Source organism: Trypanosoma brucei, chromosome 2 (genome assembly GCF_000210295.1).
Source record: "Trypanosoma brucei gambiense DAL972 chromosome 2, complete sequence".
In the NCBI taxonomy this organism is placed as follows: Eukaryota; Euglenozoa; class Kinetoplastea; order Trypanosomatida; family Trypanosomatidae; genus Trypanosoma; species Trypanosoma brucei.
In genome coordinates this window covers 123,002-142,741 of record NC_026735.1, presented here as the reverse complement: position 1 = coordinate 142,741, position 19,740 = coordinate 123,002, and the positions used below count along the sequence as shown (strand labels likewise).

The window sequence follows — 19,740 nt, the reverse complement described above, 5'->3', positions numbered from 1 at the left end:
CGGGCGTGTTCACGCTTGTTTGTATTCTTGCATGTTTCAGTGTGGAAAGTTCCTTGTGCAGCTCATAGGAGACAAAGCAAGAAGAGGAAAAGAAATGAAAACAAAAGAAGAGAAGAGAAGAAACTTAGTTTGCCATACGCAGAGATTGGAAGAAGGTTCCTGAAAAAAGGGATTAGTAAATAGTTTTATCTAAGTAATGCATCCTCCTACTACCCAAAACTTTTTTTTAAGAAAAAAAAAAAGAAACGAAAATAGAATGGAGAGAAATAGAGGGTTACATCATTTTTTTTTTTCACCACTCCCTCCCCTCCTCTTCTTTTTTTACTGTTATTTTTGTTTATTCTATTGGCTTAGTCTGTGTCCATGTGCCCTTAGCTCTATATGCGCACGCAGCGGACCGTCTACGGGGTTGAACACAATGTGTCACGAGCAGAAGCTTCCCGATTGTACCATGCGTACTAAAGTGAGATGACGGTTGTGTGAAAGGGAAAAAATAAAAATAAAAAGAGCACGTGTGTGTGTGTGGGAGTGAGAAAGAAAAAGAGAGAGAGAGTTTGTGTGTAACGGTATTCGCAAGTAACAAATGAAAGGAAATGGCAAAGGAAGGCGGAAGCTGAAGTATGTTTGTGTGTGTGTGTGTGTGTGTGTGTGTGTGTGTGTGTGTTTTGGTTTTGTTTTGTTTTGTTTATGCCTTTCTCTTTTTTTCTCCCCCTTGTTTTCTTACGCCTCGTCGCACCAAAAAGGAAAAAAAAACTGTTTACTACTGCTTTCGTTGCCGTTGCTGCCCTTTTCTGTGTCTGCGTTGCCTTTGTTAGTATTACGTGACTCCTTTTCATCCCTTATTCCCTGCGATGCCGCGGAATTATGTTTTTTTTCTGATGACTGTCCGATAAACTCTTATGTTTTTTTTCTCCTTTTTAATCTTTAAAAAAAAAAGAATTTCAACTCCCCTCCCCCTCCCCCTCTTTTTTTGCAGGCTTAATTGTGTGTATATCCTCTACAGCGACCCACACTCAGTCTTTCGTCATTCATAATATGTGCTCGGGTTGACTTCCTTTTTTCTTTCTTTTTTTTAATTCGCTTCTCTTTTTTTTTTCTTTATTAATCGCATTGTCTCTCTGGTGCCGTTCTTCATGAACTGTGAGCTACTAGTACTAGTGCTATTCTCATCATCATCATCATCATCAGAACCGCATTTATGGAAAAAGAGAGTACCCGTGGAAGTTAATTATTTTATTCATTATTATTATTATATATATATTTTTTTATTTATTTGTGTGTGTATATTTTTTTTTATCTTTTATCGTATTTCTCTTTTCTATTTTTTTTTTCTTTCTCTCTTTCTTTTTGGTATTTGTTTTTGTTTCCATTTGCTGAAGTGTATTCTTCAACGAAGGGGGAAAGGACACCACGTCGCCCAGGGGCACCGTGGGGCTGAACCACCGGACGGAAGAGGAGTAAAGTAAAAAATAAAAAAAAGAAGAGGAAACGTAGAATTTTGTAAATCTAAAATTAAGGGTTTCTCTTTTAAGGAAATATAAACAGGTATATTAAGCGCAAGACAAAAGGAAAGAAAAAGAAGAAATTAAGTATCAAGCGGCTAAAATAAAATATATATATAAATATATAAAGAGGGGGACGGAAAGAGCAAGGAGCGCTCCACCTCTCTTATTGTCACATTGCACGCGTTACCTTTAGCAGTGTATATATATATATAGATATATAGTTATATATATTTGTATATATACATATCAGTTGGAACGGTCGTTAGTGGTTCGTGTGCCTTTAGGGTAGTCTTTTTAGGATTCTGAGCAAAAAAAAAAAACGAAAAGGAAGGGGAAAATATAAATGTCGCAACTGAGCTCCCCTATTGTGTTCTCAATGGAGAGTTTTACGCAGGCGATGGAGCTCACCCACACGTATCAGCCTGGTGTAACGCAGCAGCAACGGCAAGAGGCAGAGCAGTATCTCATGGAACTGCGTGTCACCGCCGATGGACTTAACTTAGCATTTGGTATCATCAATAGCGAGCCGGTGCAGGACACGTGCTGTTTTTGGGCATTCAACACCATCATGCATCATCTTCCTCGCATTGCGCGTGATGTTGATGACACCAAGGCGGAGGAACTCTACAAAACACTCTTCTCATTTATCTACCGCTACTTTTTTTCATCCAACGCGCCAACCTCAGTGTCGGGTGCGTCGTTAATAGGCCTTACGGCAACTTCCTCTTCTACGGTTAACTGCACTGTTCTGAGCGGTGTTGCCACAGGCACGCGGCAACGGCAGTCTATCGACTACCTTGCGAATAAGCACGCCCAAATGATGGTGGCTGGATTGCAAGAGTTCTTCCCGTCTCGCTGGCGTTCATTCTTTGATGATGCATTTGAGCTCATCAACCGTGGCGCATCCCTTCAGCAACATATTCGCGATTCTGTAACTTTGTACATATTGCGGCTGTTTGAATATATTGATGAACGTGTCGTCTCAGTGCGCGAGCGAAGTGATAGAAGCCGCGATCAGAGAGCGCGCGACATGGAGTTAAAGGATGCCATGCGAGAACATGTCATTCCTCGTGCTACTGCATTTTGGCATGCAACGTTATGTGAGTGCCGACAGCGGGTGCCTGAACTGGCAAATATTTGCATGAGCATCGTGCAAACCTACATTGAATGGGTCGACATCTCTCTCTTCTTTACCGCGGAGTGGATCAACCTGCTGTACTTTATGCTCTCGGCAGATACCGTTCGCGGAGCTGCATGTGAGTGTCTGTGTGGGTTAGTAGAAAAGAAGCAAGTACCCGCTGCGAAGTTAGAGTCACTGCGTAAGCTCAACGTCGTGGACGCGGTACCACGAGTTGTAAGTTTAGTACCTGCACCGCCAGAGAGTGATGAAGATGTGAACTTTACAGAATCGGTGGCGAAACTGGTGCGGGAGGTGTCTATGCAGTTCCTGTCGCTTTATGAACACATCACTAGCAACCGCAACAACTACGCCAGTTGGGGTGGAGTGAGTGGCGCTCGTGGAAACCATGCGAATATGAGCCACAATAGCAGCAGCGCGGAAACAGCTACGTCTCCACCCTCACTCAGCTGTGTGAGGAGCACGGAAAGCTTAGATGCAGAAGGTGGCATCGATTGCACCAACGTGGATTGCAGGAACTTTCAGGGGCGCCAACAGCAACAACACTCATATTTCGTTCCTGATGGTCACCTGTCTGTGGAGTTCCTTGGTGAGGTTCAAGTAGCGTTAGATGTTGTTGTTCCGGAATTGTTGCGACTGCTAAGCATTCGTCACGACGTTGTTGTGGATACACTTATTCCATTCATCCAAATGTATATCAAGTCCTCTGCTCTGCGTGAGGAGCAGGCAGCACAGCTCCTTCGTGCACTTTACGACCACACGGTCATAGGAGGCGTGGCAGAGAATGAGGAACCTTTTTGGATGGATGACATCATCGACCGCCGCAAGCAGATGCACAACATAATGCGGCTGTTGTTTAGGGATCATCCTGCAGTTGTAATGCCGCATCTTCGGGAAGTCGTTGCGCGGGCCGCTAGTAGCGCCTCCGATCCAACGACCGCTTCTGCTGAAGGTTTCGGTCAGACCGGAGTGATGGGGCAGGACAAGGATTTAAAGTCGCATGGAATTGATAACATTAGCAATGGGAGAGGCCTCAACTGTGAAGGGATTAGTGCGGCTGTAGGCGGCAGCAGCAATACGGCTAGCAGCCCGGAAGAGGCTGAGGCTGCACTGCGCTACTTGTATGAATTAGGTGAATCCTTTCGCATGGAGCAACTGCGGGACAGCTCCAATGAGTTTGCTCAACTCATATTCGCTGTGCTCACCTCAGAGCACCTTCCACAGCATACCTGCTCTGTTGTACACGTAAGCTATTTCGAGGTTTTGGACCGTTACTGCGTCTTTTTCACGTACCATAGGAATTACATACCACTACTTCTTCAACGACTGCTGCTTATGCCACATGGCGTTATGAACTCGAGTCCGAACGTGCGCGCCCGAATTTGTTACTTATTTGGTCACCTCGTGCAGGTGCTCAAGTCATCCTTGGTGCCACATGCGCAAGATATCATTACTGCACTTCAACGTATCCTCGCCGCTACGGAGTACCTCCTACCCAGCAACCGGCGGGATTTATACGAGGCCATTGGAATTTTACTGAGCACAGTGCCGCAGTTACCCGCTGCTGGTGCAACGGAAGGAACGGCCATGACGCTTCATGTCGTTCAAGTCGTGAGGCAAAACCTTCGGGATGCCTCCGTCGTAGGTAACATCGCTTGCGCCGAGGCGGTGGCGGACGGGATATCATTTCTCACAGCCCTGGTGAAGGGGCTCCGTGGTGGTGGTGGTGGTGGTAGTAGCGGTAGTGGCGCCGCAGTAAATAACGCAACTTATACCTCCCCTAATAAAAACAGTAGCGGCAGCGGAAGCAACGCATGTAGCGAAAGTATTAAAATTAATAATGCTACAGACGGTAATTCGGTTTCGGAATCCACCGGTGAGGCAGTGGTGGCTGAGGTATTTCATAACGTTACATCCGATGTAATGGAAGTATTCAGTACATGGCACGCGTCTCCATCCGTACGAGACCGTATAGTGCAGTACTTCACACAAATGGCTCATCTACTTCCCTTCGACTCCATGAAGGTGTATGTTCCTGTGTACACTAGCAACTGGTTGATGTGGATGGAAGCGGTACAAGAGTTGATCAAACTCCTACGGTTCCTTCTTCAGTTTATTCACCGAAGTGGCCCCTGCGTGGCAGAAATACTCTCGCAACTTATGCCGCCTCTGCTCGAGAAAGTTAGTGCCGTGGGTGAACTCTCCGCTGAGGATGATCAATCAGATATTGTGTCGGAAACCATGCGGGAACAGCGAGATGTGTATCGACAGCTATTTGCCGTCGTTCATGGTGCTGCGCAAGCACAGTGTGCGCACGTCATTCTTTTTCTCCCGTCTGTCAATCTCAATGCCTTGTTAGTTCAGCTTCTCACGGCAATTCAACTTCCTGGAGAAACGGAACTACCGAAGATTGCGCTTCAAATCATGACGAAGGTCACAGCCACCGTTGAACCATGTTGTACGAACAATGAAAGCAGCGGCGCTGGCCGCCACCCTCTTCGCAACGACTGTAGTCAAGGAAGCACTGGAGCTGCTGGTGAAGCATGGATGAAGTTCATGCTAAATGATGCTTTGCGCGTTGTATTTGCTCGGATGCTTTCCCCTACCTTCGACCTCAAGGACGCGAAGAGCCTTCTTTTCATCGGCGAGACTGGGCTCCTGCTAAAGGCACTCATGAATAAACTTGGCCCCGCAGACGCTTCACTTTCCGTGATGTTATATGAAACATTTTCACCGTTGGTGGGTGAAAGTGAAGCGACGGGCTTTATATCAGCTCTGCAACAGCAGCCGGGGCGCTTCTCAACGGAGATGAAGATGCGCTTCTGCAATATGCTGAAGTTTGCGAGGCAACATTACGCAGCGTAGTAGCGGCGGTTGGGACTTTTTATTTGTTTTTTTTTCCTCCCGCCTTCCCTTTTAACCTAGTTGGGAGAATATGAAAATCCATACATAATGAGCAAAGCATAAGCGGCCGCATGGGAATCCGCTCTGTTAGTAGCAGCGAACGAACTTCCAGTTGTAGGTGAGATGTCGATGCCACTTTTTTTTTCTTGCGGATGTGAAATGATGCCGCATTTATGACTTGTAAATTTCAACACGCTCGTACAACTTGTTGTGGGAACGACCGTTATTGAAGGGTGCGTATTTGTACACGTACAAAGAAAATTACAAAAGAAAATAAAATCATATACTTTTCTTCTGCTTACTTTCTGTTGACTGATTTACGGTTTCCTTCAAAGCCAAAAGCGCTTGAGGACCTCGTCTGTTCCGACTCTCCTCTGTCCTGGGCGCTACGAGGGTCGAAAGTGTGCTTTAAAACACACACACACACATACACAAAACGTATGAATTTACGCATGTGTATATGTACGTGTGTGCATATATATATATATATATATATATGTTTATACTTCCGTTTCGATTTATTTGTTTCGTTTGAACCTCAACAGTAAAATTATATTAAAAAAAAAAAGGAAGAGCAGAAAAACAAGCGCTCCATTAGTAGCCCAGGAAGATGCGGCGCGGTGGTGCGAGAACCCTTCAGGACGAGAAGGTTTTGGTCCAAGAATTGGGTAGGCTTTTCCACGTGGCTCGCGCTAATGCACGAGAGCAGCGTGTAATAAAGCGAGCGGCCGCTCGGACTGAAGAAGGGAGCGCAAGTCCGAGCAAGCCCAGAACCGGCAAGGCATCCGAGAAGAAGCCCAAGAAAAAGAAGAGCAACAGCAAGAAGGGTAAGAAGGGGAAAAGCAGTAGCGATAAAAGCCGACGCACGAGGGGGCCGCGGCGCAAAACCCGCGGTGGGACAGTGTGGGTAGTGTTAAAAGGGGGTTTTACACGTGTACCCACCACCTCCATGACTGCCATTGTGGAACATAATAAAGTCTTTCGTGGGCGCCTCTCTGAACAACGGCGGTTGGCAGCTCTGGAAGCAGCGGAGGCATACGTACAGACGGCATGGCAGCAAGCGCAGGAAGCCGGTTTACTCCTGCCGGATGGCAGCGGACCGAACAGCGACGAGGGTCTTGAATACCTGCGCGAGCAATACGACGTGGCGGCAGGAATGCTTCGGCGTGAACCCGTCGGTGCGCGCCTAAAGCAGGTGGTTGAAAGCACAATTTCGAGCAGCGCTGCAGTGGGGGCGGCGGATATGACCACAGCAGTGCCAGAGACAGTGTATGACAGGGACCAATGGGCCGACATCATCACTCGTGAGAATGTCATATTGCGGCGCTTTTCCAAGTCGTTGCCGTTAGAAACAGACAACACCGAAGCTGTGCTAGCCGAGGCAGCGGAAGTCCCTTCGAAGTTTTACTTTCAGATTGCGGAGCCGCTTGCTCCTCAGGACAGCAACACTTTGGCCCTCACTCCCAACAGCAGCAGCGCAGATTTGCTCCACGGCGAGCAGGTGATTGACGTGCTTCCAACGAAGTGTATCGTTCGGATCCGTGGAAGCGGTGGAAAAAAGCACACGACGATTATTTCGACACCAAAAGGAGTAAATAGCTTCAAATCGAACTTCATGCAGCTCATCCGCAAAGAGATTAGTAATTCCAAACTACCACGGGGGGAGCATACGGTGGAGAGCAAGCAACATCATCAACGTACAGGTAGTGGAAGTGGGACTTCCGATAATGCGAGCCGTGGGCAGCCGAAGAGGCACAACAACCGACGACGTAAATAACTGAAGCATAAAAAGAAAAGAAAAGAAAAGAAAAGAAAAAAGAAAGACGGGGTGGTAAGGTAGATATTGAAGGGTAAAGAAATGGTGAGGAGGGGACTAGCATCCTTCAGATTGAGCTCTGTTTTTTTTTTTTGTTTTCTTTTTCTCTTACACTCTTTCACTCTTTCTGATTTTTTTTCTGCTTGAGTTGGTGTGAGGCAATGTGACTACGTATTGGTAGGTTGCCATGTCACTCGGAGTTGAGGTGAGTTGTTGCAGGGAATTTATATTCCCTTGTCTTTCGTATAACAAATTTCTTTAAAGAATTGACCCAGTCGCGACTAAGTAGTGTAACATCTCTAAAACCTCTAGGAGGAATAACAGAAAAGAAGAAAAGGAAAAAGAAAAGAAAAGGAAGGCGGGCATCGTGTATAAGCTCCTCATCCGACAGAAAGCTAAATGAAAAGAGAAAGTGGAATGGCTTCAACTGCGATTGAGATGCTTTTGTAGCCTTTTACTCAACCCTGCGCAAAAGTTAAGACAAGACAAAAACCTTGCAGTGCCTCTGCCCCGATGCACAATGATGTGGGTCATTCCGATAAGGCATTTCTCTCTTTTTCCCCTATTTTGCTTGAGCCCTGCCTTGTGGTTCTCAACTGCTGTTCTCTTTTTCTTCTTCACGCCACACTTAATGACATTTATAGATGGTGGTTGATTTGGAGCCAAAATTATTCACAGAGGAAGACTGAAAGGTTTGAAAATATTTGCCTACTGAGGCAGCACTGCATTTCATTATGCATTCACATCTACAAAACACGTTTAGACGTACAGTGCAGCTAGCGGTCAAATACCGAGCTGTCAGCAAATGCCGTCGCATACATACAGGGCCCATTCCTCAGTCCATGTTGTGGCTCGCGGGCGCTCGGGAAAGGCATATAAAACGCGGAGCCGACACTTCTTCGCTTACTAATGATGTCTGCCACACGCCACAGGGGAGCGAATGTGCTCGGCAGCAGCAGCAGCAGCGAGAACAACATCACAAAAGGCTTCCGTGTGCGAAAGGAAGTGGCCCCCCAACATTAGCAGATGTCCCTCCTCTCGTATTGGATCCGCCCTTCACACCAGTTGGCGGAGAAACCGCAGTTATGGAAAGACTTCATCGAATGCCAGTGAATGGTACGGATGCCGAACGATATGTTGTTTCATATAATTGCAGGGAGTGCAGTTCCACGCTGTTTAGCAGCAATGACTTCACAGTAGCCAGCACTCTCGGGTCACATAAAGATGGTTGGCCGTGCTTTACCGCGCCGGCAAGTGCAAAAGCGCTTCAGCTGCGTGGACTCCTACAGCGCAGTGCCGTGGGTCGTGGTAGGGGCGCGATGGAAGCCGACTCCAACCGTGGGGATCTCAGTTCTTCAAGGGAATTTATTTCGTCACCGCTTACGGCAACACTTGCAGCGCGAGGGCTTCCCATTGAGGGGGAAATGACCCGCACGACACGCAGCGGTCGGTGTGAACTGTTGAAGCCGAAGACATGGCGAGACACGTGTTTGAGGGATGTGAACAAACGCAGCGATCCGGCGCTTCTAGAGGGATGTTGCTCCACTTGTGGGAACGCTGTCTGCCGTGTCGTGACAACTCGGGGCAGGGCAGTGAAGTATGTCGTAAACCCAACTGCCGTTACGGCTGAGCTGATTGGGGAAGAAGAGGAACCGCTCTCTCGGCAGCGAAACTAAAAGCATGTGATACACTCGGTTCGCCATTATCATTATTATTTTCTGCGGTTTGTCGTCGTTTTGATCCTTCTTTATAGAAGTGCATCTATGCAGTCAGAGGGTGGGGTTGACCCTCCTTTTCACTACCAAAGTAATTGACTTCCTTTTTTCGCAGGCTTGCAAAACCGGCAATCATTTGAATAGGGTGTGCCGCACTGAACGATGGGTTAAGAGATACGGCAAGCAACAGGAGACGAAGGGAAGTTAACATGAAGGTAACTACTCTTCAGTTCATTTTCACATAACATATATATATGTATATATATATATATATATATATGTGTGTGTGTGTGTGTGCGTGCGTCGCGGATACTATTTGCTAGCGTGCATCGACGTCACATCGAAGCAAAGGTACGGTGATTAGAGGACATGTGCGTGAGGATATGTGTGATCGCTCGGATGCACAAAAGCCAGTGTTTTTTTTTTTTTACTCTTCTTTCTTTCTGGTGGTTTTTTCCATGCAGTGAAGAGTTAAAGTTGAAGGTTAGAGAGGGTCGCAGCGGTATCGGTCTGTGCTATGTGGAGGAGGCACTGCTGTACGTCACGGCGTGTGCGCTTCCCAGTGACAGCACCACATGCCGGGGCCCTTTCTGTTGGTATGGTCACATTTATGTTTAGCCAAACTGAGAATCTCCACGAGCCGGCGGCAGCTGGTAGTCGACACAACAGGCACCAGCATAACTATCCCAAACAAGCACTCTTCAAGCAACTCCTAAGAGACGTGCGTGGAGGTGATGTTAGCCGAAACAATAATATCAATAATAATAATAATAACAATGATATGGGAGGTGTGGTTTTCCCAATAGACCAGCCGGTCACAGCAAATATCTCCCTGCTGGAACAATTGGGCGTTATGGATCTCATGGAGCAGCGCACGCAGCGGTTGCCTACGGCTTGTGGCTCCTCCACGTGTGACGCACATGTTGTATGTTCTTCAATTGCCTCAACGACGTTGCCGCCTGCTTCGTCCGCCTTAGAACCGGAAGCACTTCGCTATAACTTTTCAACTTTTACTGAGGCCTGCCGGGCTGGCGTAGCTTGCCACATACCTCCTGTGACTGTGCTGCGGAAGGTTCTTGATGCCGTTTCCAGCGCCGGGAATAAGTTGGGTGAGATGGTTGTCCCCTCGGCGGCAGCCACCATTTTATTAAAAAATGCGGCTGAGCGAATTCAATGGAAGGCCTCCAAGCTTCAAAAGTTTTTGGATAGGCGTGAAGCACATCAGGAGCAGCAGAAGCAAAAGGCTAGTGGTGACAAGGCTAAAGAAACTTATACCAGTGGGTGGGAACCATTCAGCGACCGGGGCGAGATGGGACGGCTGCAGTGGGCGCTTGGCGAAGAAAAGCATCGCGCTTATGAGCTAATGGATATGCTCCCGCTCCACCACTCAGTTGGCAATCACCGACAACAACTTCAAGATTCGTACGAAATGATGAGCGAGTTGCGCGCCAGACTGCAACTGGTGAGTGTCCTTCAAGATGGCGTGTTGGCTGTTGATGTGCTTAACAAGCTGCTTCCGTTCTATGCTGAACAGCAAGGTAGGGCGAAGCAATACGCAGGAGGTGGTAGTGGCAATGATACCGGGGTTGACTACAAAAAACGTGTTTGTGATTTGGGAAATGACGTGGGTTTGGCGATTTTGGCGTTCCGGACCAGCGGTGACTTTACCTCGGCCTGCAGACTGTTTGAAGAGTTTAATGCGATGGCGGAAGAGTGTTCCCAAAATATGGACCAAAGTTCCGCTAACGAAAATAATAGTATCTTAAACGGTGACGAGATGTGCGGTGCAGCTACTGAGGGTTGCAGTGGAACTAACGTCACGAATAATGATCCTATCGAATCAAGTGATGCTGGTGACCACACGGTGATAACTTTAGCCGCTACTAAGTTAAAACTATTAGTTGCGCTCTCCCAGTGTGTGGGTGCCAATGCAGCACATTATGCCTTTGTGCAAAATAATGTGCTGCTCCTCACTTCGCAAACCGATGTTGGTTACTTCCGAGATACATGGTGTACTGTACGTGAGGCAGCTTGTGCCGCCTTGAATGCTTTGGCTCGTGCTGCAATGGACCCCATTGCTAAGATGGAAGCTGCGCACATGTTTTTCTCGCGGGTGCAACAGTCATCAGCAGCAGAAGTGTGCACCTCTTCCAGTCTGACAGCTGCTCTGCTGAGCGTTGCAAGCTCTGCTCGCAACGCTCCCGTGGCGGTCCTGCTCTACAATCAGTTAGCCGCTCCGAATGTTCGATTAGCTGAGGTTTCGGAGAATTCAGCCGCATTACTGTTATCAGAGCAGTGTGCCCTACATGACGCGGCCCGCTACTTTAGTCTTTCTCAGTTGGATCCACTCGTTATGCCCTCCTGTGTAGTGCAGTTGCTCGCCGCTAAGCTCATGCTGCAACAGTGCGACTCTGAGGTTATTTACACTGTCCTGGATCTCATTAAGCCACAGCGGGAAGTAGAACCACAGTGCACATTTTTTCTCCGTCTGCTTGCGTTCTACCGTGACTTGCAGCGATGCAGCAGAGGTTGGAGTGGGGAGGAAAACTTTGCTCACGCCCGTAACGTCGTTGAGGCGTGGCGCGCCGAACTGCGGGGAGCGGGTGTGAGCACGGCTGCACTCACAACACTGCGGCTGTTGCGCCACATAAGACAGCGGATTAAATCTATAATGAAAGAGGCAGAAATGAAGCCTGAGGAAAAGCTGGTAAGTCTACCGGAAACTACCGGGGAGGGTGATAAGCTGTTACAATGTTTGGATGGCATGTTGACCCAATTTTCGCTTGGCTGGCTGCGTCACCGTGCTGCTACGAATCGCACGCCTCGTTTCCACCTCGGGGTTGAACAACTGAAGCGTTTAATTAGTGCAGAACAGAACAGCGTTACCATAAGGACGGTGAACCGTCAGCGTGGTTCGAATGCATCACAACCTGACGGCGCCGGTATTATCCCCTTACTTCCAATTGTCTATGAAACCACAATCGGTGCAGCGAAGAGCCGATCCATAGCACGCGGGGCTTTTAGTACTCTCTATGCTGTGGCGGTAGAGGGAGGCAGCATCAGAGGTGGGGATGCGGTGGTGCTCGGTTTCAGCGATTACGTCCAGTTGTGTATCCTTGAGGATGCAGGCATGATGAGTAGCGTTTGTTATTCGGAAGGTAATGAGAATGGGGATGGGTCCAGCGTGGCATCCAGCAGCAACGAGCGTGAGTTTAAGTTTAGTCTTGATAGTTTTAACAGTTGTATTCCTCTAATTTATGTTACCGATGCCCTTGGTGAACTGATGCTGCAAGGAGAGGACGGATCCGTGACGTCGGCAGTGCAGCCAAATATTGACATCAGCAACTTTCCGTTAGATACTCCGGTGCACCACCTTGCCTTACAGGGGGATGAAGTAGAAAATTGGTTGTCACAGTGGTTGACGGAAACGCACGCTTTCTCACATGGTGTTCAAGGCGTCTTTGAGAAGCAAATGGACCTGATGCTTCGTACTGAAAGTGTTGGCATTGGTGCAACACATGAAGTTGAGGGTGAGGGGGCCAAAATGGAAGGACGGGGGAATGACGGTGAAAAAAATGAAGAGAGATCCCGAACATTACCTTCCTTCGTAACCACGGCAACGGTGGTCATGCCGTAACCCTTAGGAGAGATGCCAAAAAGCTCCTGCAAACAATTTTTTTTTTTCAAGCTCGTGTTTTGACCGCTTAAGTCCCGTTTTTTCTTTCCCCCCCCCCCTGTCAGGAAAGCCACTGGAGGGAAGGGAAGGGAAGGGAAGGGGAAGTGCGGACCACTTCATATATTTTTTTTTTTCAGTGCGTCTCAGTACCTGATAAAATACGGCCCATCTTCCTCCACTGACTTTCAGAGTTTTGAAGTTTATACTTGTTTATTTATTTGTAGAGGGGCAACGCGCATATAATAAATGCCTGCCCCCAGTTTAGCGACACGACATTTTACCTTCACCCATGAAGTGCCGGCGGATGATGTTTTTGAATTGGAAGAAAATGCCCCGCGTCGCGTTCCCATCGCTTGTGTGACACTTCAGATGGTTTCGTTCAACCGGCGTTGTTTTTGGTTTCACATTGCCATGACCCGTGAGGGATTCGGCGCTCCACCACCACCATTTGGGGCCTGCGCCGTGTCTTTTAGTGGAGTTTCAGGCGACAGTGCCGCTACAACACTCGTTGACGATACGGCTCTTCCACAGCTTGGTTTTAAAGAAGCACAACATGAAGTAGGCGTTGGGGCTCCCAATCCACAGGCGGTGTTTGCAGATTCCCTCGCGCGTCGGCTCTCCAGGAGGCTGGAGCGAGAGTTTACTTCAGGTGTTGCCGTTTATGTGGCATGTGGAATTATAGGAGAACATCAATCGGATCTGTTGGGTACACCTGCAGGTTATGGATCTGAAGTGACGAGGCGATTTGGAGCGGAGGTGTTCAAACATGCGATGGATCTGATATGCGAAGAGGGACTGGGAAAAGCCACAGCAGCCTGAAATGTCAAATGTTGTATGACCGCCACGATTCTATTATTATTATTATTTTTTGGGAGGGGGGAGGAGAAGCGACTCTGGGTGGTGGGAAATTTGGTTTTTTTCTGTGCATTACCTGTCCTCTTTTCCTTCACTCGTCCAACGAGACGAAAGTACACTGAGGTGCAATAGCGTGCATTTTGTCTTTGCCTTTCCGTCTAAGACCATTTAAGTATCGCGCAGCACATGCGGATGTTTGGGTGGGAGGACTACATTTGTGTCAAACCTTTGAAGAGAGGGGGATGCGGGAGGCCTTCGGATATCTTCAGCCTCAGTAAAGCTTTTAACAATTCGACACCAGCAGGGCGGGGGTGGGAAACAGAGAAAAAAGAAAAAAAAGAGGTTAACACCAAACAAACACCAAACACACACACGCACACCCATGAATGTCATGGCGTAGCCCTGCACTACTGCCGGTTTTGGTTGCGAGTTGTTGCCCTTTTTTTTGGTGTCTTTCCTTCCTTTTAGTGTACGTGTCTTGGTTGGTGGATGGTGCTGGCGTGACAGTTTTGTGACGTTGCCTGCCACATTGTGGGGGTCGCGGGGGAATAAGGGGAAATTAAAAATGAAAAAAAAAAAGAAAGAAAAGGGAAGTTGGTAAAGGGGAAAAATGGATTAGGAAAATGTCGACTGTGTTTATGTGGCGTCCCCGGGTGGATCACCCTTCCAATTAGGCGCCTCTCCATTCTTGGTTTTTCATGAACACACGCACACAAAAAACAAAAGAAGAGAAGGGAAGGGAAAGGAAAGGAAAGGGGACGTAGCGCATATCGCCATCACGACCACGTGCACCACCGGCAGTGAAGTCTTCTACTCGTCGTGACAAGGGTAATAATTAAAGTGAAACCAAAAGGGGGGAAGCGGCCCAAAGGCGAAAGCATTCTTTCAGCATCTCATCCCCCACGACGCACCACGTGGTTACTGGTTGGGCCAATAAGTGGCATTGCTCTCCATACCGCCTGCGCTGCAGTTTCGTTCCATTTGTTGAACCGCAACCGCAATGGGCAAAGAAACGCGTGAAGCAGAAAGTGTGGAGAACGATGACAAGCGGGTGAACAAAAAGGTTAAAAAAGAAACTTCATCATCTTCCGTCGCGACCAGGAAAGAAGGTGGTGAGCCGCATCATGATGAAGAAATGTCACATCCAAATTTCCGGCGCTGCACGGACCGTCTTGAAACTTATATTCACAATTGGATGGGTCAAGCACACGGAGTGCCTTCGGTGCTGCCCACAGCACTTCCACCCATCGATCCCCTCCCAACAATCCTCGATATGATGATTCCGGAGGTAAACGAAACCTCAATTACACTGACAACTATGACCCCCACTCTGGACATCACCGCAATTGAAGCTGAAGGTACAGGTGTCGCTTATGATGAAGTTACGCTTTTACATGCCTCTACCGATCCGGGAGACTACGAACGCCCCGGAAGACTCCAACGAACATTAGATCACCTCGAGGTGATTGGGCTTCTCAAATGCTGCCGTCGTTTGCATCACCGCTCCGCTCGCACAAGGGAATTGCGCCTTGTGCACTCGACTGAGCACATTGATAGTGTAGACCAACTAGAGGTTGCTACGCTGCTACGCAAGCCTGGAGAGAGCTGCAATGTGGGCGAGGACCTCTACGCAAATGAAAATACATCTAGAGCGGCGCGTGCTGCGGCCGGTTGCGCAATAGCGGCTGCTCTGAGTGTCGTCCGCGGTGAGGTGCGCAATTCATTTGCATTGATTCGCCCACCAGGTCACCATGCGGGACGTGACAGGGCGTCAGGATTTTGTTTCTTCAACAATGTTGCAGTTGCCGTGCGTGCGGCCCAGCGGGAACTAAAGAAGTTGCAAGAAGGTGGTAATGCCGCACCTTCTCCCCGTAGCTCCGGTGGCCCTTGTGAACCTGCTTCAACCGCAGCGGAGCCGCGTGTACTTGTGATTGATTGGGATGTTCATCATTGCGATGGTACCGAAAACATATTTTACGAAGATCCCTCAGTTGTAGTTGTGTCTATTCACCAACATGGTTCGAAACGGGGGCATATCTTGCGGAAGAACCCCACTGTAGTGGACAACATCGTGGAATTAGATGACTTGGCCGCGTTGATGGACCCAATTGAGGATGTGAAACCGGAGCTCTGCGGTGGTGACGACAGCGTGAGGAATAAGGAAACTGATCAGGAAGTAGCGGAAGGTTTAGCTTGTGGTACGGTGCCGAATGAAAGGTCTCCCGTGAAGGAGGAGGAACCAACTGGCGGTGAGTGTAAACACGAGTCACCACAGGATGATGAAGAAAAAAAAGAGTCGTCGTGTAGGAGACAGCGCAAACCTGTGGACTACAACAAACTGGCGGAGGAAATGGCGAATCAGGACGACGAGTTGGCTCGAATTTTCGGCGTTAACGCAGAGGAGCTTGCGAGATTCCCCGAATCAGGTAGTAGCGGTAGTGAAAGCGACTCGTCAACATCGTCTGAGTCACATGAAAGGGCGGGAAAACTCTCTGGTGACTCAGAGGGGTATTCTTATTCTGATGAGGATTCTTCAAACGAACCGAGACCATTTTATCCTTCCACGGGGCATATGGATCGCGTTGGGGGCGATGCCAACCCAGAAGCGAAGGGAAAGAACATAAATATACCATGGCCTACCCATAACATGGGAGACTTGGAGTATCTGCAAGTTGTCCTAGACGTGGTACTACCGGTGATGCGCGAGTTTGAACCAGAGGTTGTGTTTGTGAGCTGCGGTTTCGATTCTGCTGCTAGGGATCTCCTTGGCTCCATGCAAGTAACACCTTCTGGTTATTATCTGCTTGTGAAAGCCCTCGCTGCTGTGTGCCCCAAACTTGTTGTAGTGCTTGAGGGAGGATATAACTTGTCAAATGTGGCGCGGTGCTCGGAAGCGGTAATGCGGGCCCTGCTGGAAAGCAACGGATCGCGGTCGAAGCTGCCGAGGAGTCGAATGTTGTGGTGTCAAGCTGAGGAATTGGTGCAACAAGTGCGAGAAACGCACGGTGGATATTGGCAGTGCCTCAATCCCAATTCTTTTGACCATATGTGCAAGTGAGGGAAATTACCTCGGCGGGAATTGAAGGTGACGAAAAAAAAAAGGAAAGGAGGTTTAGAAGCAGGTGTACAAACGAATGCAAAGGCAAACAAACACGTGATGGACGAAAATGGGGCGGTGAATTTCAAAAGGGAGATGATACAAGCCGCAAAACATAATGAATAAATGTTGGGAAACCTCGGCAGATGATTTGTATGGGCTGAAGGTGAATCAATGAATGAATGAGTGAATGAATGAATGGGGTTGGCTATGCGATGAAATGGATGAAATGAGGGCGCGCTCCGGACTGGGGAAATGATTTCGGAAACTTTTTGTCCTTTGGTGTCGCCGTTCATTTGTTCGTTTGAAAAGGGGCCGCATTACAGCCGGAAAAATAGAACTGAGACATCGACTTGTGTTTGCGAGGCTGACGGAGGGAGTAAATATGAGTAAGCTTACTTTATATGGGAGTGGTGTGGTTAAAGAAGTTGTGTCTGCGTGTGCGTGTCTGTGTGTGTGTGTGTGTGTGTGTGTGGACATTCTTTAAACGCTGCAAATGATTGCTGGGTGCGGGCGGTGCAAAGTCAAAAAATAAATAAATAAAAGAGGGAGGCGAGCTGCGTTACACGTGCAGATCCCGGGCAGGGTCATAGTCGGGTTTGTTCACTTCGAATCCATCCACTTTTGTTGTTGTTGTCGTTTTACTTTTCCCAGCACCCCTTCATATTTGAAAATAACTTATCTGCTGCGGTACCCAAATTCCCTTTCCGTTGTTTGGTTTCAACTTCCACGGTTCCTCCAGCGTAAATATGGCCTCTATCATTTTTTTCAACCTCTGCAGGCAGAATGTTATTAGTGTCTTTGCGGTTGCATGAATCGTAAAAATCGGGGCGGTGTTGTGTCATTATTATTATTATTATTATTATTGTTCTCCATTTTCAGGGCTTCGTGTTGTTGTTTTGGATGAAGGAGGGAAGGTAATATTTGTTCGTGGGTTTTTCCTCCCCTCCCTTTCTTTCTTTCGTCGCCACACGCCTCCATGCGTTAAGAGAGGAAAAGGGGTTAAAAAGTGATGTGTAAGCGTCTATCATTATTGTATTTCCTGCTTCGCTTTTCATGTCGCAACAACTATTTAATATTATTACTATTTTTCTGTGCGGCTCAAAGCGTAAATTAGTGTTTGTGAAGCGTTGTTTTAATATTCTTTTTACCTCCACTTCTCCTCCTCTTTTCATCTCATTTTCATTTAATCATGCACATACATGTATAACATATATATATATATATATATATATATTGTGTGTGTGTGTATTTATTTGTATGTTATCTTCACTCCTGGAGTATAACTGCCAACATTAAGTGACTGACCCCTCATAAGGCAGGGGCGTCCCTTATTTTCATACACATAAGGGGCGTGTCAAGTGCTTCTAAAAACAAGACTAGAATAAAAACAAAAACAACATCAAAGCCTCTTAGCCCTCTGGGGCTCTCTCTTGCGGGGGTGATTATTATTATTTTGTTGTTTCCACACGTTGCTAATCCCCATATCAGTGTGACTCTCATGGCAACAATATCGAGGCGCGATGGTCGCACAGCGCGTGAAATGCGTGGAAAGGAACTCCGCACTTCTGACCTCAGTCAGTTTGACGGTTCGGCGTGGTATTCACAAGGTCTTACGGCTGTCACTGTTGCAATTAATGGACCCACGGCAGCACGGCAGGAAAATTACCGTCGTTGCACCACATGCATCCACGTCAACCGCGCTGCTCGTATTCCACAGGAAGGTGGCACGGGTCGCCTCATTATGATGGAGCGAAGGGAGCGGGAACGGTGTGAGGATGGTGAGTTAAAACAATTTCTCGCTTCCCTCGTGGAGGCCATCGTTTGTTTGGACCGCTTCCCCCGATGCGTTCTGGAGGCTCACGTTACGGTTTTGATGGACGATGGCGCGCTTTTCGCTGTGGCGTCCAATGCAATTATGTGTGCACTACTCGATGCCGGAGTGCCATGTCGTTCAACCATTGCGGCGGTTAGTCTTCTTATGTGTAATCCGGAGGCGTCAGGAAATGAAGGCGAACCGGAGATTTTTTTGGACCCGACGGCAGTTGAGGAGTCGACTGATGAGGTGCGAAGTTATGCCTCGGCAACATTTGTACTGACAAATACCGGCGGTGAGGCCGTTTTGGCAAGTAGGGTTCAGGCGCGACCGCGGTCCTCCGCATATAGTCGGCCCATCACACCAAAGGATCTGTCACGAATGTTCGCGCTTGCAGCAAAAGCAGCAGAAACTCTTTTTGTCTTTTTTAGGAACTGCAGCATGGCCCTAGAATGAGTAAGTGAGTGAGTGAGTTTTGAACGAGGTTTCGGTTGGTTAATCGAGCGGTGTACATCTGGACACACGTATTTATACGAATACGTAATGGGTTTCCTACTCGCCATTCGTGCTTATTGGGCTGTGAAGCCGTGCGGACGCATCCTAAAAGGCGTTGGCCATCACATTGGTGATATGAAAAGGAGGAAAGCGAAAGGACGTAACGCGTGCGAATTTTAGCCATTGGTGCGCCAAAAAAAAAAAAAAGGTGAAACGGTTGCACCACTGTGGGAATTCAGTGGAATTAATGAAGTGAGAAGGTCGTGCGCGGGGGCGAGTTGCGGTTTCTCCCCCCTCCACACACACACACACACACACACACAGTTTAACGACCACACGAACTTAAACACAAACACACATTTATATATAAATGTGTCTGTGCTTGCGGTAATGCGTGCGGAGTAATTAATAAGGCGCCAGACGTTCAAAAAGATGGAGGAGGGGAAAAGGAGAATGAAGAAGCAGAAAGCATGGGTTTCGTGTTGGTTTCCGAGAACGGACTCTGCGAGTTGAAGTCAAATCGTGAGGTTTTGTGCTGAACACCTCAGTCTATATTGTTCTCTACTGTCCTTCACCGTCTCGTGCTCTTACCTCTTATCGGTTTTTTTGGCACTGACATTCACACTTTCAGTTTAGCGTTGTATTTCTACTCATTTTCCCTGTCCTCGCTCTTTTTTTTCTTTCCTTTTTTCCTGCTTTTTTACTCTCGCTCTCGCTCCCGAA

The 19,740-nt window shown here is 47.9% G+C and overlaps 9 protein-coding genes across 9 annotated transcripts; 8 read left to right on the top strand and 1 right to left on the bottom strand.

The window, feature by feature from the left end:
• Positions 1 to 458: 458 nt before the first annotated feature.
• Positions 459 to 836, bottom strand: TbgDal_II830 (hypothetical protein, unlikely; the record flags this gene model as incomplete). The annotated part of the gene is made up of 1 exon (XM_011773365.1): positions 459 to 836. One exon carries the CDS (start codon positions 834 to 836, stop codon positions 459 to 461), a length of 378 nt encoding a protein of 125 aa, XP_011771667.1.
• Positions 837 to 1,133: 297 nt separating this feature from the next.
• Positions 1,134 to 1,466, top strand: TbgDal_II820 (hypothetical protein, unlikely; the record flags this gene model as incomplete). Its single annotated transcript, XM_011773364.1, has 1 exon — positions 1,134 to 1,466. One exon carries the CDS (start codon positions 1,134 to 1,136, stop codon positions 1,464 to 1,466), a length of 333 nt encoding a protein of 110 aa, XP_011771666.1.
• Positions 1,467 to 1,848: 382 nt separating this feature from the next.
• Positions 1,849 to 5,508, top strand: TbgDal_II810 (exportin-T, putative; the record flags this gene model as incomplete). Its single annotated transcript, XM_011773363.1, has 1 exon — positions 1,849 to 5,508. One exon carries the CDS (start codon positions 1,849 to 1,851, stop codon positions 5,506 to 5,508), a length of 3,660 nt encoding a protein of 1,219 aa, XP_011771665.1.
• A 649-nt stretch (positions 5,509 to 6,157) lies between these two features.
• Positions 6,158 to 7,324, top strand: TbgDal_II800 (hypothetical protein, conserved; the record flags this gene model as incomplete). The annotated part of the gene is made up of 1 exon (XM_011773362.1): positions 6,158 to 7,324. The coding sequence occupies one exon, from the start codon at positions 6,158 to 6,160 to the stop codon at positions 7,322 to 7,324; it is 1,167 nt and encodes a 388-aa protein (XP_011771664.1).
• Positions 7,325 to 8,097: 773 nt separating this feature from the next.
• TbgDal_II790 (hypothetical protein, conserved) lies at positions 8,098 to 9,039 on the top strand (the record flags this gene model as incomplete). The annotated part of the gene is made up of 1 exon (XM_011773361.1): positions 8,098 to 9,039. One exon carries the CDS (start codon positions 8,098 to 8,100, stop codon positions 9,037 to 9,039), a length of 942 nt encoding a protein of 313 aa, XP_011771663.1.
• A 556-nt stretch (positions 9,040 to 9,595) lies between these two features.
• TbgDal_II780 (hypothetical protein, conserved) lies at positions 9,596 to 12,715 on the top strand (the record flags this gene model as incomplete). The annotated part of the gene is made up of 1 exon (XM_011773360.1): positions 9,596 to 12,715. The coding sequence occupies one exon, from the start codon at positions 9,596 to 9,598 to the stop codon at positions 12,713 to 12,715; it is 3,120 nt and encodes a 1,039-aa protein (XP_011771662.1).
• A 285-nt stretch (positions 12,716 to 13,000) lies between these two features.
• TbgDal_II770 (hypothetical protein, conserved) lies at positions 13,001 to 13,573 on the top strand (the record flags this gene model as incomplete). The annotated part of the gene is made up of 1 exon (XM_011773359.1): positions 13,001 to 13,573. The coding sequence occupies one exon, from the start codon at positions 13,001 to 13,003 to the stop codon at positions 13,571 to 13,573; it is 573 nt and encodes a 190-aa protein (XP_011771661.1).
• A 1,036-nt stretch (positions 13,574 to 14,609) lies between these two features.
• On the top strand, positions 14,610 to 16,667 carry TbgDal_II760 (histone deacetylase, putative; the record flags this gene model as incomplete). Its single annotated transcript, XM_011773358.1, has 1 exon — positions 14,610 to 16,667. One exon carries the CDS (start codon positions 14,610 to 14,612, stop codon positions 16,665 to 16,667), a length of 2,058 nt encoding a protein of 685 aa, XP_011771660.1.
• A 1,540-nt stretch (positions 16,668 to 18,207) lies between these two features.
• Positions 18,208 to 18,978, top strand: TbgDal_II740 (RNase PH-like protein; the record flags this gene model as incomplete). Its single annotated transcript, XM_011773357.1, has 1 exon — positions 18,208 to 18,978. The coding sequence occupies one exon, from the start codon at positions 18,208 to 18,210 to the stop codon at positions 18,976 to 18,978; it is 771 nt and encodes a 256-aa protein (XP_011771659.1).
• Positions 18,979 to 19,740: the final 762 nt, after the last annotated feature.